The 14,606-nt window shown below is 40.2% G+C and overlaps 1 protein-coding gene across 1 annotated transcript; it reads left to right on the plus strand.

Annotated features, from left to right (window-relative positions):
• Positions 1-68: 68 nt before the first annotated feature.
• On the plus strand, positions 69-12,728 carry LOC145659483 (uncharacterized). The gene is made up of 10 exons (XM_081722258.1): positions 69-149; positions 389-1,016; positions 2,643-2,771; positions 3,061-3,107; positions 3,300-3,429; positions 5,128-6,241; positions 6,948-7,058; positions 7,254-7,434; positions 9,966-10,168; positions 10,480-12,728. Exons 1-3 carry the CDS (start codon positions 69-71, stop codon positions 2,675-2,677), a joined length of 744 nt encoding a protein of 247 aa, XP_081578384.1. The 3' UTR covers positions 2,678-2,771; positions 3,061-3,107; positions 3,300-3,429; positions 5,128-6,241; positions 6,948-7,058; positions 7,254-7,434; positions 9,966-10,168; positions 10,480-12,728.
• Positions 12,729-14,606: the final 1,878 nt, after the last annotated feature.

The following is a 14,606-nucleotide window of genomic DNA, read 5'->3' on the forward strand; positions in this document are numbered from 1 at the left end:
ATTTAATGTTTATTTATAAAGTATTTAAAGATTTAATATATTTTCTAGTTTTCCCCAGTGAGATCACCATGAGGGGAGCTGGAAGTACAAAGAAGAATGTTTTACCTGATGTGAAGAACATCCCAGCTCTACCCAACAGACCTACGGAGGCAATGACAAACCCGAATATTCTCCTTTTTGTTTTATTGACTCACAGGGGGGAGAAAGCAGCCACCATTTCCCAGAGATTTTCCCCCAGAGGAAGGAATATAAACCACAAGTCTCTCAAAACCTGAGAAAGTCTGGCCCGGGCACAAGATTAGCGGCACTGCCAAAGGCCACCGATGGGGGGGGGGGAAATGGTGAAAAGTCAACAGGCAGACTCCTTGAAGGTCAGTGATGCAGCCAGGCTCAATTCCTTTCTCTGGTTATAGAGCCAGACACCAAGAGCGGTGGTGTGAGTGTGAAGGCTGATCACACTCCACCAGCTCTATCCATCTCAGGGCTACCCACCCTCCACCCAAAGCTGCCTGCTTTCAAACCAAAAAGCCCCAAGCCTGGTGTGACCCTGCATGTCCCCCACAAACATGTCAGGGAAGTACCAGGAAAGGTGCAGGACAAGGACAGTGAGGTGAACTCCACACTTTACACCAGGCCAGAAGTGGGTGAGGTCCTCTACCAGGACCTGGAGAGCCTAACGTCAGACCGCCAGCATGACTCCAAGGTCGAAGCTTCCTGGCACCAGCAAGACCTGAGCTGCCACAATCTGCTGCTCATCAGGAGGGCGACCTTACATAAGGTAGAGAGCAGAGCTGCGTGCCCAGCTCCGCCTGCCGCCTACCTGGTGCTGCAGTGCAACCGTGTGCCCTGGGTGTGCAAGACTGAGGAAAAAACAAAGAGTCAGGACAAGTGCCAGGCTGGCCAGGCTGCCTCTAATCCCCCTGGAGCCAAAGACACATCTGTTGTGAAGGTTTATTTCTCTCTGTTGTTAATAGGGAGAAGGAACTGTGGGCTTGACCAGGTGGGACAACAGACAGGTGAGCATAGGATCAATGGGTTAAAAAAAATGACTTCTTTTGACATTTACTTCACCCTAGAATACTAGAGTATTGAGTTGAGTTATTTGGTTCTGTGTATCATATAGCATTTCATCAGCAAAACTAGAAAATGTATTAAACAATGGCACCTCTAAGGATATTTGAGAATGGAGTCTGTAGCGAAAACTGCAGCAAGAGAAACAAGAATGTACGAAAGAGATTACATATAAAACTCCTAAATTAACCTTATATTTCATAAGTAGTGAAAAAACAGTCAGTCAGTCATCTTAGGCAATAGTCCTGTTCAGATTTGTTTTATTTGTCTTGTATCTCAGCTCTTGTACCTGTGCATGTGAAATAAACCAGGGTCAGTGCCTTGCATCCGCTGGAAGCAACAGAAACCTTCAGTGCCATGGTTGCACACTTGTTCTCCAAAGCTGATTTTAAAGACTGCATAGACCTACAGATCTTTATGTAAATGGCCGCATTACTTAGTGAGTAAAACCATAAGACAATAAGTAAGTAAAAGATAACTGTCTCTAAGCCCCATTAACCACATTAGTACTTTAATCCTGATTTCTAAATAAATAAATAATAGTACAGTAGAAATTGCCCGATCTTGCAGTTGTGAAAGTCAAAGGCTGTCACTCTTTGGTGGTAGTGGAAGTGATTTGGCATTATGGGAAAATTCATAGATATAGTAATCATACGTTCTCTGTATGAGTGAGCATTTAAACCCCATTAAAAGTAGGACTTCAATATAGATATATTTTTTAAAACTGCCACAGCAGAGTTTTTTCAAATTTGATCTGATAGCCAAGTGCCACCACTGTTTTTTTTTTTTTCAGTGTGATTTTTCAGCACTGGAGATCCCCTATCTATTCAAAGTATACATACCAGCAATGTGTACTATCATGCAGCAGCACATCTTCATACAATATACACATTTTATATATATAACATCCGTTTTAATTTTGTTTTAGTATTCTGAGCTCATGGTTCAAACTTTGTGAATGTTTTGCTTTTAATCAAGTAAACTTAATTTTGTATTTATAAAAGTACGTGTCTAAAGCACTTCAAAAAAAAACTGTCTCCATTTCTCTCTGCTTAGAAAGCGTTAGTTTGAGGTGAGCAACCAAATACCGCAATATTGTGCATGTAGGCGCATTCCAAAGACAAAACAAAAGACAATTTCAAAAAATAATACACAACAATCTTTCATCCATTCAATAACTTACTGACAAAGGAGTAAACCAAACATATAAAATGGTGAGATACTTTTATTGACTCTGCTCCACACTTATTATTCAACTGAACATGAGATCAGAGTTCATGCCAAGAAAGTCTTAATAAAACCACCCCATACTCAAAAGAAACAAAAGTCACAAACAAGGGAAATTGCTTGTTGTACATTATATGTATATTCAGATTGTAATTATTTTTTTAGCAGCACTATAAAACATTAACTTTATTTTAAACTTTAGTATTATTATATTCTATAGTCTAATGTATTATAAAAATGTTATAAAACATTTTATAAAAGTAAATGATAACACTGCAGCTTCATGTCTTTGTTCTGTCAACATGTCTTGTGTTTACACTCCTTTAACCCCATATTGTCTTTAGGTATTGTAAGGTGGGCTCGAACCCAGGTCAGCTAAGTGATGACCCTGCCAGCCTACTCAGTGAGCAACCATGCTCAAACAGTGGGACTGTGTGCAGAACAGTTAGATCGTGCACAGGTAAACAAGAAAAGTAAGTAACCAAAGGGAAGTTGAACCCCAGCCACTTTGCTGCAAGGCACACAAAGACCTGCTAGACTGCAGCAGCTAGCTTGTGCCTTTACATTGCTCTACTGGTGGCTGGGAACAGCATGGCACAGCCTGACCTCTGAAATCTCTCTGCCTGATGTTTTTCTGATCAGCAGGTTAAGTTTGTGTGTGCATGTGAATGTGTATATGTGTGTACACGAGTGTGTATGCGCATGTTTGTGTATACAACTCTGTACTCTGTATTGCTATGTTCTCCCTCTGTCTCTCCACAGACAGTGTGTGAGGAAGGCTATCCTCCTCCTCCTCTTGCTGCTTTTTGGTGAGTCTGCATTTCTGAGTCACTACACAATGACAGAAACACACATGTACCGATACAGTGTAAGATAACAGGTGTGCTGGAACAGTTAGTAAACGATGGCAGGTGTATTTGTAACAGATGATTTGATGACTACAGTGTTAGTGATGTGTGTAGCTGACAGGGTCTTTAGTGACAGGTGTAGTTTTTTTACAGGAGCATGGGGCTGGTACTCCTTAGTCACTGCACAACTGTTGCACACTGCTTGCAGAAGAATTCGGATTGATCCCATGCACCTTCACACACCTGTCTGAGCCCTTCTGGATGCGAGTACTCTCTTCAGCCAGTGAGTTATTGCAGGACCGAAACCACACACGTTTATTAGATGCCTCCTATGTCCTAGAACACGTACTGTTATACTGGTAATTAAACCCACTGTTTCAAAATTTCTCTCTCTCGCGCTCTCTCTCTCGCCTGAGGTCTGTCTGTAGAAGTGGAAGGTTTAAGCTCTTTCGTGGTGCTGTGTGGTAGCTTTACACACCTCATGTCTTGTCTTAAACAGTGGTTGTTTTTTTCACACCCAATACTTTTATGCTTTATCGTGTACGTTCATCCAAAACCATCATTTTGGGCCAGCAGACGTTTACCTGTCCAAAAGGGTATCTGGCTAGATAGACGAGCTAATTGGAAGATTTCCACTCTCGAAGAAAAATCATGAACAACAAGAAAATGGTCACAGAAGACGGAAAATAAGTCATATCTGCTTATATACACGCAGTGTCCCCGATAATATCAGCGCGAAACAGGTAATTTAGTTGTGCAGAGATGAGCACCGCCACGCAGTTTGTTTCTCACTAGACAAACATGAGGGTCGCGGCTGCCAGAAATTCTACACCAGTTATATCAATAAGAGAAACAAAAGTATTAAGTAAGCATCGATGATAAATTACTGTTTGAAATGTAACCGTGCGTGCAACGAATGGAGCGAAGTGTTTCCTAGTTTTACATAGTTTTATGATCTCGGTTAATGGCGAACGTTTGCTGCTAGCTAGTTCTATAAGCGAGCTAGTTAACGCTATATTAGCTAGCAAAAGTGAATCTTTTATACCATCAAACCAATGCATTTAAGATGCACAACACCACATAAGGAGCCATCTATATCGCTGTAAATGGCACCTTTCCAAAGAATGAAACATGGTAGCTAATTAATCTTTGCTAGTTTGTTAACACCAACATAACTATTAATCCTGAGCCAGAATTTCAGTAGCTAGTTAGCTAGCTAGGTAGATAGCTGGTTAACTTGCTAGTTACGAAGCCGCCATCTTAGGATGTCATACTTCGCTGTCAAACGCTTTTTCCAGTATGACGGAGCATCATGTCACAAGGCAAAAGTGATAAATGGCTCGGTGAACAAAAAATTGAAATGTTGGGTCCATGGCCAGGAAACTCCCCAGATCTCAATCCCACTGAGAACCTGTGGTCTATCCTCAAAAAGAGGGTAGACAAACAAAAACTGTGATCAACTCCAAGCACTGATTAGGCAAGAATGGGTTGCCATCAGTTAAGATTTTGCCCAGAAGCTGATATCCAGCATGCCGAGGTGAATTGCAGAAGTCCTAAAAAAAAAGGGTCAACACTGTAAATGTTAAGTCTATGCTTAAACCGGATGTATTTGTCAATAAAAAGTTAAAAAATAAAAATTATGAAATGTTTATAATTGTACTTCACTGTACCATATAAACATCTGACAAAAGGATCTAAAAACTTGTGAAACCCAACATTTGTCAATCTCAAAATTTTTGGCCATGACTACACACACACTCACGCCTAGTGTATGTGTATATAATGCACAGTAACGGATCTCAATCAGACACGCTATGGTTTTTACCAATGAAGGATGTGCAAAATGTCTGCTATTGTCGAGACTGCAGAATTGACCAACCATAACAGGATCTGCAGTTCCAAGATATGGAGTAATGGATGTAACCTCTTCCCCAAAGTAAAACATCCAGATGAATCTTTCTCCTGTTTTCTGCATTTGTAGGTGTGTGGGCATGATGGTGCCGATCACTTGCGTAGAGGTCTATGGCCTATGTCCCCATGACGAACATGTGGAGAGACATCCCCATGGTGCTCAACCCATGAAGCACACTCTCAGCAACACACACACACACTCACTCACAGAGGTGATGACGGTGATTGTTTTGGGCAGTTTTTTGTCACATAAAACAGTCTCACAAAGAGGACTGTATACAGGTGTATGCAGGCACAATAAAGAAAGACAACAGTCTTCCCCATTTTACTCAAAACAGTGGATACACTGTCACACTTAAAATACACTACAGTTAACAGTTTTAATAAAGGTTTAATGGAGGACAAACCTGGAGAAACCTCATCTTAGTGCAGGTTGTGTTGGCTACTCTCTTGGTTGGATTTGATTGGCCTGACTAATGATTTAAATGAACTGAAAAGCTACTAAAAGTCTTTTCCTTTTTAAATACCAGCTGTTCTTAGTGACACATACTCAGAAGATGATTTGAAAAAAATATTATCTGGCATATTAATACAAGCACAAATACTGGCTTTAACTGTTTATCAACAGTTTTCACTCATCAAAACATTTTGTCTTCTGACATTTTGGAAATGTATGAAGAGGTTTCTTTGAGAGGTAATTTAATTTATTGAAAAAGTGTAGGACATTAGTAAAGAAAATCACATTCACAAATCCAAAGAAATAACATGGACTGGGATTGGTGGGGGACAGTTAGATGTGTTAGATCAGGGTCAGAGTGAATGACAGTGTTAGGTGGACAACTTGTATCTAGGAGTCGTGTGGCTTGGGGCACCCGTGTCAGGGAGTCGTGTGGCGTGGGGTACTGATATCAGGCAGTCGTGTGGCGTGGGGTACTGATATCAGGCAGTCGTGTGGTGTGGGGCACTTCAATGTAGGAAAGTGGCTGCTGCAGACATTTTAATGGCTGGATTGGCGCTCTGATGTCGAGCTGTATGTGTGCTGTTGTGACCACAGTGAAGACCCTGTTTCAGTCTCTGCTTTAGTGCATCCATGGAGACAGTCACCATCGTCCATCCTTGGCCCTTTTCCTACCACCAATGCCGGGAACCTCTATGTCCTCATGGCTATGGACAGATTCATGAAGGTTCAACACCTTTAACATTATTTGAATCTTTTGTTACAGGCATTGTTAATTGTTTTGTTTACTTACTTCAGATCATTTGAAATGGAATGTATAGATTAGAGTTTTTGTCTAATGATCATTCTTAAATTCTGAAAAACTGACAATGTTTAATGACCCGTTATATCATGGGACTGATTGCTGAGTGACTTTAAATGAACTGCAGTGAACTGAAAATGAAATGCAATGCATATTTACCATATATTAGTACTAAAAAGACATTTCCAAAACATCATATAGTCCAGAGAGCATGTATCTGACCACAATGGTCAAGCCTTTAATGGTAGCCCATGGACTAATGGGAGTGATGTATAGCTCCATTATTTTGTTCCTTTAATTAGTAAAAATATATCTTCATATATTTTTACTGTTCATGTGCAAGTGCAGTAGATCAAGTCCAGCTTGTGCAAGAGACACATGGTGAGGTCCAAATGCACCAGCTAACTGACAAATTTATTACAGTTTGAAAGTCCAGTTTATTTTTTTCTTTGTGTTTTTCCCTTTATCTCAACACAGATTTGTATAGACATGTTTTACACTGTGGTTATCCTACCCTTTAATGGCAATGCATTTTATACTTTAGCTAATTCTGTACAATTAAATTTAGGAGTATAGGTCTTACTTTGAGGACACTAGGCTAATTTGAAATTTGTCTGTATGTCATTTTCAGCAGGAATAACCTGCTTCTCAGGGAACAGCAGCAGAGATGAGACGGCCAGTGGAAGAGGGGAGATTGATGAGACCTTCCCAGCACCACCTCGGGAGGGACCAGAGAGTTCAGGCAAGAAAAAAAAAAAAGATTATTTGGTCCAAAACAAACCATTCACCAACATGTTTACTGTTGCAGGTTTTTAATGAAAAAATATCAGATCAGTATTGCTATCGGGTGACATTAAAACACAGGATGTTGACATTGGATTGGTACAGAAAAACTGGTATCATGCCATCTCTATTATTTACAACTGTGTGATAACAGGCTGAAATCATGGAGAGCTGATAATGTCCTCGGGCATCAGATTCAATGATGATGACACCTACTATTACAACGTCCTTCTAATGACCTACAAAGCACAACGGTCTTGCCCTACAGTACCTTAGCAAATTCATGAGAACAGGAGAGAATATACAGCAGTGCCATGAGTTCTATATCGCATCAGGTAAAATTGACTTTTTTGGGTATTAAAAGCAAACAAAAAAAACAAACTCTATTCCTGATGCTACTCCATTATGTATGTATGTGTGTGTGTGTGTGTGTGTGTGTGTGTTTGCGTGCGTTCGTGCGTGTGTGTGTGTGGTGTATAATACATTTAAGCTACCTTGGTCTTTCCTTGTGTTTCCATTCCTTCTACTTTCACTTCTGTTTGCTGGTTTTCTCATCACTCTTTTACAGCTTTGTTGCCTAGCCAAGGCTGTTATAGTGGTCTGATGATCTGAGTCACAATTATAGACAAACACAGTCTAACAATAATTAAAAACACACAAATTCACAGTTGTACTCATCATGTCTGTTAGTAAGCATATTGAGTAAACATCCACATTGTTGGCCAAAAAAGGTCAGTGAGCACTTAGAACCCTTAAATATGTACAACCAGCAGCCTGTATCAGAAAGCAGGTTTAGTGAAAACTCAGTTAGTTGGCTTAGAGTTGAAACAAACTTGAGGTTTTCTGTTTCACAAAGAGGGTTTGGCTGACTGGGCTCACTGCACAACACCGGGTATTTGCTATTTATTTGATGGGCTATTTATTTTTATCTGATGGATGAGCAGCCAAGACAAAATGATGCTGTACCTGTAATCCTTAATCAAAACCTGCACAAAGGAAAATGTTTTTAAGATCCAGATTTAAATAATCGCACATAATATGGAGCAGTCACCATTTATAGGATTTAAAAGTAAAAGATGTCAAAAAGATGTCTGTCTTAGAAAAGCAATGTTAATCACCTCAAAAATGATGGACGTGCTAATAGCAGTTTTCCTGCACGCACTGCCTTTAGCAGAATGCGTGCCAACAGTTTGGACTTACTCATCCATGCAGTCTGTACTTCACATGTGGACTTGCTATCCAAATGCATCATTTTTTCTTTCTTTTTCAATTTTCATTTGATAAAGCTGTGATTGCATATGAGGTCTTGTAAACCTAAACATTTGTAATTTGCAGGACAACCTCGGCCAATTGAATGTTTGCTGTCTAACACTGAAGCTTGAATATCTGACAACAATTTACCAGGCTTGAATATCTCTACAGTTAACCGGACATTGAGAGCGCTTCCAAACGCACACAGCTTAAGTCAGTGTTAGCTTGCAGCTAGAACACAAAATGTTCAGATTAATGCATCTGAGTTAAAAATGAAACACAATGAAATCAAATTCAATTGACTCACCTGCAACAAGCTCCGCAATCACATTTAATTTTACTGAGTGGTCAGCTAGCCGGCCTATACAAAACAGGCTATTGTTAGAAATTCTGCACATGTAATTCACTTAGCTTCACATCTCACACTGCTTATAATTATAAGATAATGTATCCACATTCGTAATAATGTGATGAAATCTGCCAACAATAGTGAGACTGACCATATTAAATAATAAGACAAACTGATCACTTAGTCCACATATTTCTAAATGAGAAGAAAAAGTTCCTACAAACAATATAAAGCACACAATTATATATGGGGAAACAGTTACATTTGTCATTAAGAGAAGCACTACTTTATTGATAGAAAGCACTACGTATTACACAAACGTCATAACTGTCCTAATATTAATAGTTCGCCAGTCTTCCTCTGTCTATTATGCACACTGTACACATGTTAAATATCTGCCTTGCTGTTACAATGAAATGACTTCCGGCACCCTGAAAATTGTTTTACACACACGCAGCTGTAACGAGGTGGCCCGAGTACCGAGGGCGGGGAGCAGGATGCACAGACTCAATCGACATGGACGAACATTTATTACATACAACATAACGGCACTCACATATAACATGAACATGAATACGTTTAACAATAACGAGACTAATCTTGACATCCACAGGCTACACCAACAATGATCAACAATACTGTACACACTAACAAGGGTTTAAATACACAAACAAGATGAGGTACAGGTGTGTGCAGGCATGGCCATAAACATATACTCCCAAGTCACGTGGCAGGCCAAACCCTGTGACTCGTGGGAGGCAAACGTTCTGTGACAGCAGCCACACTCATACACACACAAGCATAGTGCAACTCTGTGTTTACACATCAGTGATTGAATGTGCAAGTGCATGTATATGCAAGTTTAAATTATTAGGCACAAATGTAAGTAGTAGGCTATTTATGTGAAAATGTTTCATATTTATGTGCAAGTACAGTTTCCCTGATTTCTCTTTAAACAGGCCCTCATAGTTCAGCAGTAATGAGGCTAGTTAGAGTTTGCTCAGAATTAAGTACACTTTGGAATGTTATATGTATCACAGTCTCCGGTGGTGAGCCATACATGGTTAATCAATCCAGGTTGAGGAACCTGTTAAGAGTCACTGCATTAATGACATATCTGTTTGCATTGTCAGTTGTTGCTATGGCAGCAATTAAATTAGGAAATTCAAAGAAAAACAACTCATCTCCACCCTTGGAACTTTAGAACCCCATATGTCCCGTGTCATAATGTCACACATGAGGGGAATCCCATGAACACCTTTACAGATCAGTCTGTGGAAAGACACTGAAGAGGACAGATTGAACAATGAGGCGTTTCTGGAGCTGGTGTGCTGGAGCCATCGAGAATGAATATATAGACACAAAGGAGGTGGAATCCAGGAGAGATCTAATAAAGAAAACCAAAAGAGGAAAGCAGAAGTGGAATCTGAAAAAATTGAAGATAGAGTGGAAAAAATGTCCTACAGTTGGTATGGATATTTGATTATTTTTTCTGCTTTTTGGCCTTGTCTTTCTAAAAGGATTAATTTAAATCTCATGTATAAAAAAACACAGTAAACTAAATAATCTTTACAATAAGGGACAAAAACTGACTTATTGAAAATGCTTTTATCATCTGATCAGCGATGACTAAAACTCTCATTTAAAATATGCAACACCACTTAGTGCAGTATTAGTGCATTATTCATCTATTACAAGGTTTTAGGCTCATCAGGCTGTATGTAGTACATACAATATGTGTTCTATATATATCCAGAAGTAATGATACTTGCTCCGGCAGATTTGAAGACGGCCCATGAACGGACTGTGGCAGCATGTCTGAGTGAAGTGTCTGATGGATATGACTTGTACAGATCAGCCAGAACCAAGCAGAGGCACTCTATGGCACCTGCTTCACCAGCCCTGAAAAGGGTCAACAAAGACACCAAACCAGGTGTGGATGCAAAGCAGTCAGTCATCTTCCCTCTAGGGCCAAGAGAACATGAGTGGCTTGTGAAGTGTGCTGCAGGACAGCAGGAGCAAATCTGCCAACTTCTGCTCCAGGACATCAAGCTGGCAGAGAAGAGAAACTTCATTTCTGGCTTCACAGTACTTCACTGGGCTGCTAAACAAGGAAACAGTGAAATGGTGCACAAGATCCTTCTTCTTTCACAACAAGGTGGGCCAGGGGTTGACGTTAACATCAAGAGCTACGACGGCTACACCCCACTACACATGGCTGCTATTCACAGCCATAAATCAGTCCTGAGTGTTCTGGTGCGTGATTATGGTGCCAACTGCAACATACGTGACAACAGTGGCAAAAAGCCCTATCACTACTTACACAAGGACGCCTCACCCAAGGTGAGAGAGATGCTCGGAGACCCTCACGCTGCGGATTACAAGCCCTCAGGCCATGAGCAGCACTTTTCCAATCCATCCAAAGGGTTCAGCACTTTGAGTAAACTATTTCAGTCCAAGTACAGAAAAATACTCAGATGCGGATCAAGATTCCACTCAGGCTTGAAGCAGCTTGACCAGCCTTGACCATGAGGACAGGATAGACTATACATTAATTTCCAGAATGTTTCCATACAATGAACTTCCCAAATTAAATAGCATAGCCTCAAATAAACATTTTCTCTAATTTGTCTTTCACTCCTGATTTTGAATCTGTGATCAAAACCTTAAGCTTTGAAATAAATCATTTGCACATACATGTTTGAAATATTGCATAGTCATATCTGCCTTGAACCATTATCTGTTTTCCTTGAATATTCTCTAATGTTTTGTCTTTGAGTAATGAAATGTTTTTGAGGTCCTTCCTCAGCTGTGCAAGCAAAGTGCTTCTGAATTAGTAGTAGGAGAAGCCAGATAATATATGAAAAATTAGTAGTGTGCTTTATATTGTTTGTAAGAACTCCTTTGTATTTATAAATGTGCAGACTAAGTGCTCAGGTGAAATTATTGTAATAAAAATTGTGTTCCAGTTGTTTTGTTTCCCTCTTTCTGTTCTATATTCTATATAATGTACTATATCGAATTAATTTATGATTTGTAAGGTAACTCGAGCTAAATGCCTGACACAATCAAAGCCTAAGACTGAGACAAAGCTATAAATTTGCATGAACAGATCTGTTGAGCCTTTCCTTCTTATGCCACCCCTGAGATCAGTAGTTAAAAACTGATTTCAGCAGAGTCATTTTAAACAGAAGTAACTACAAGTCTAGAACCTCTCACGAGGTGAGAGTTAGTCTGTCTAAACTCGATTCATTTGCTCTTCACTACTCAGTCAACTTAAGGTCATCTTCTTTTGGCATTGGTAGAATTTGGATTAGTACTGTTTGGCCGACATTAATCACCTGATTATGTCACCTGATATAATGACCTAAATAACTGTTGCAGCTAGGATTAGTAAGCACAACATCCAAACAGTGTCACCTGAAGTCCAGGTTTAGCATGCTCTGTGTTGTGGCATTGACAGTATGCATAAGTGAACAGTACCATTAGGTACACTAAGCCTAGTGGGTTAATTTGGCCTCCTGTTTCTCATGTGACGTTGGAGTGTGAGGTTGGCTGACTGACCCTCTCCGACAGGTCACATCATTCCAAACTTTCACTTTCATTGCACATCTGCCATCATTAGGTGCTGCACCGGGCCACATGAAACCCATCCAGGGGAGTAGGTGCCATGCACAAAGTCATACACACACACACACACACACACACACAGTCTAAAGTTTATTCGATGTAGCAATTTTATGTAAGTGCCATTGTCGACCTTAGTTCACATTTCTCTCTATAATAAATGACTGCAGCATGCAATGTGATAGATGAGGGGCAGGGTTACAGGCAGCCCCGCAGGCCCGACAGGGACTCATCACTGGGATCAAACTCAGCTCAATCTCCTGCCCTGTACACACCTCCAGTGGCCAGCCAAGATTTGCTCAACACAAAGCACACACAGCACCCAAGATTAGTATGATGAACTGTTTGACTGTGAAGGACACCACCTCCTTAATCAGCCTGTAATGTAGCATCAGCAAAACTACATCTAAGGGAAGAGAATAAAAGAAAAGAAAAAAGACAAAGGTCATATACAGCAAACTTGTAGTGTTACCATCTGAATATGATGCACATAAGTTTAAAAGCAGTCTGTGAGAATTTCAAATCACTTCTTCTCATGTCAAGCACCTTTGTGTTTGTTCTTTCCAGCAGGACGAATGTCATGTTTTCTGTTGGAGGCTGTTCACCTGTGACTCCTCTGTAAATCCAGAAAGAATAAGACTTAAGAATAATGTGAGGTCTTTCACTTCTCTTCTGCCAATCACCTAGGTGTAGGTTCTACTAGGTTTTGCTGTTATTCTCTATATCTATGAAATACTTGTTAGATAGAACTACATATACGCATTAGTTGGGGAAAACAGTAGTCTTTGGTAAATGTAGCTTTAAAATGGTCATGTAGCTTATGCCAGACATAAATCAAGCATTCACGTATATGCAAACCATTCATGAAAATAGTCAACCATGTTCCTGCATTGACCAATGGAGAACATGAGATGAAACTGGAAAACACAGCAGGCATCGATCCGCAAATCAATTCTTCTTTATATAAAATAGGATAAAGCATGCATTTCCATTGGACTTCCATTACATTTCCAAGAAGTCATCGCTACGGAAATGCATTTGTGCTCAATTATGTGCGCTTAATTGAAAACGTAGCAAAAGAAAAGCCTTTCTAAAGAATATACATAAAGCCCAAGAGAGAAAAAACAATTATTTACATCAAAGTTGGAGCTTGATTCACACTCCACACCCACTAAGGTTGCCAGGAAGACCCATCGCGCTGCAAATACATAAAGCACATTCATCAAAATGACAACACAACCCGGTGCAAATTCAGAAAACTTACACAACTTCAGAAATGCTGCAAATCCAGTCACAACAGAATGGAAGTTTGCCACAACAACAGAATGGCTGTTTGCAGAGGACACGGGGAGGAGATGGACTTCTGAGATCAGCGCCAAGTCTTTTGGAAGTGAAAAGTAAGTTTTTTGGTTACCATGGTTTTATTATGATATACGTGATACAGAATGAAAGACTGACCTATTCGTGCATATTTATTTATGCTAGGCTGTAGGCAGCCTTAAAAATGATGTTTAAAATCCAAAATACAATTAGATTTTTATTTATTTCAAATCACATTTTGTATGCATGTAGCTATAAACATCACACTTCAGATAAAAGATAAGAACAAGATAGTTCTTGTTGACCAGTATGAGCAATAACCAAACTGGTCGACCAGTATAATCAGATTTGACCAGTATGACCCTGCTGATTATACTGCTTGAATAGCTTGGTCAAGTTGTTTATGCTGCTGGACCCACTGTCCAGTTGGAAATTGTAGCTAAACCATCAAACTTGAACCAAAACATAGCCTTTGCTGGTCTACCAGTTTATTCAGCTGGTTTAACTGCGTAAGGTACATCTATTGCCCGGATGTCCAGCTTTTCAACTATCTTGACCATCATTGACCAGATTAGTTCATCTGACAGCAGCAAATTAGCTGGATTTTGTAGCTAGGGCTGTAGCATGCCTGTTACTGAGGTCCAGTTTACCATAGATATATACAAATCTAACAGTGCAAGCATAATAATAGAAAAGTAATAACCTAACCGTCAAAATGATTTATTGCCTGATTTGATTGATTAATTTGACAACTGTGGCCACAAACATCCTCTCAAGTCATATGGCAGGCCAAACCCCCTGACTGGCGGAAGGCGAGCGTTCCGTGACAGAACCCCCCTCCCAATGGGCACGGTTCCTGCCGCGTCCGTCCAATGAACGCGAACCTCCGGGTGCCATATACACGCACACAAAAACACAGCATGGCAGTGCCCGGAGCCCACCCAGTACCAGGTGGGCCAG

Source organism: Electrophorus electricus, chromosome 1 (genome assembly GCF_041902795.1).
Source record: "Electrophorus electricus isolate QZ-2024a chromosome 1, ASM4190279v1, whole genome shotgun sequence".
In the NCBI taxonomy this organism is placed as follows: domain Eukaryota; kingdom Metazoa; phylum Chordata; class Actinopteri; order Gymnotiformes; family Gymnotidae; genus Electrophorus; species Electrophorus electricus.

Bases quoted from the DNA above. Each gene is read 5' to 3' on its own strand.
- LOC145659483 (XM_081722258.1), top strand. From the start codon at position 69: ATGAGGGGAGCTGGAAGTACAAAGAAGAATGTTTTACCTGATGTGAAG. The intron at 150-388 runs GCAATGACAAAC...TGATGCAGCCAG, and splicing joins TACCCAACAGACCTACGGAG to GCTCAATTCCTTTCTCTGGT. The intron at 1,017-2,642 runs GTGAGCATAGGA...TATTGTCTTTAG, and splicing joins CCAGGTGGGACAACAGACAG to GTATTGTAAGGTGGGCTCGA.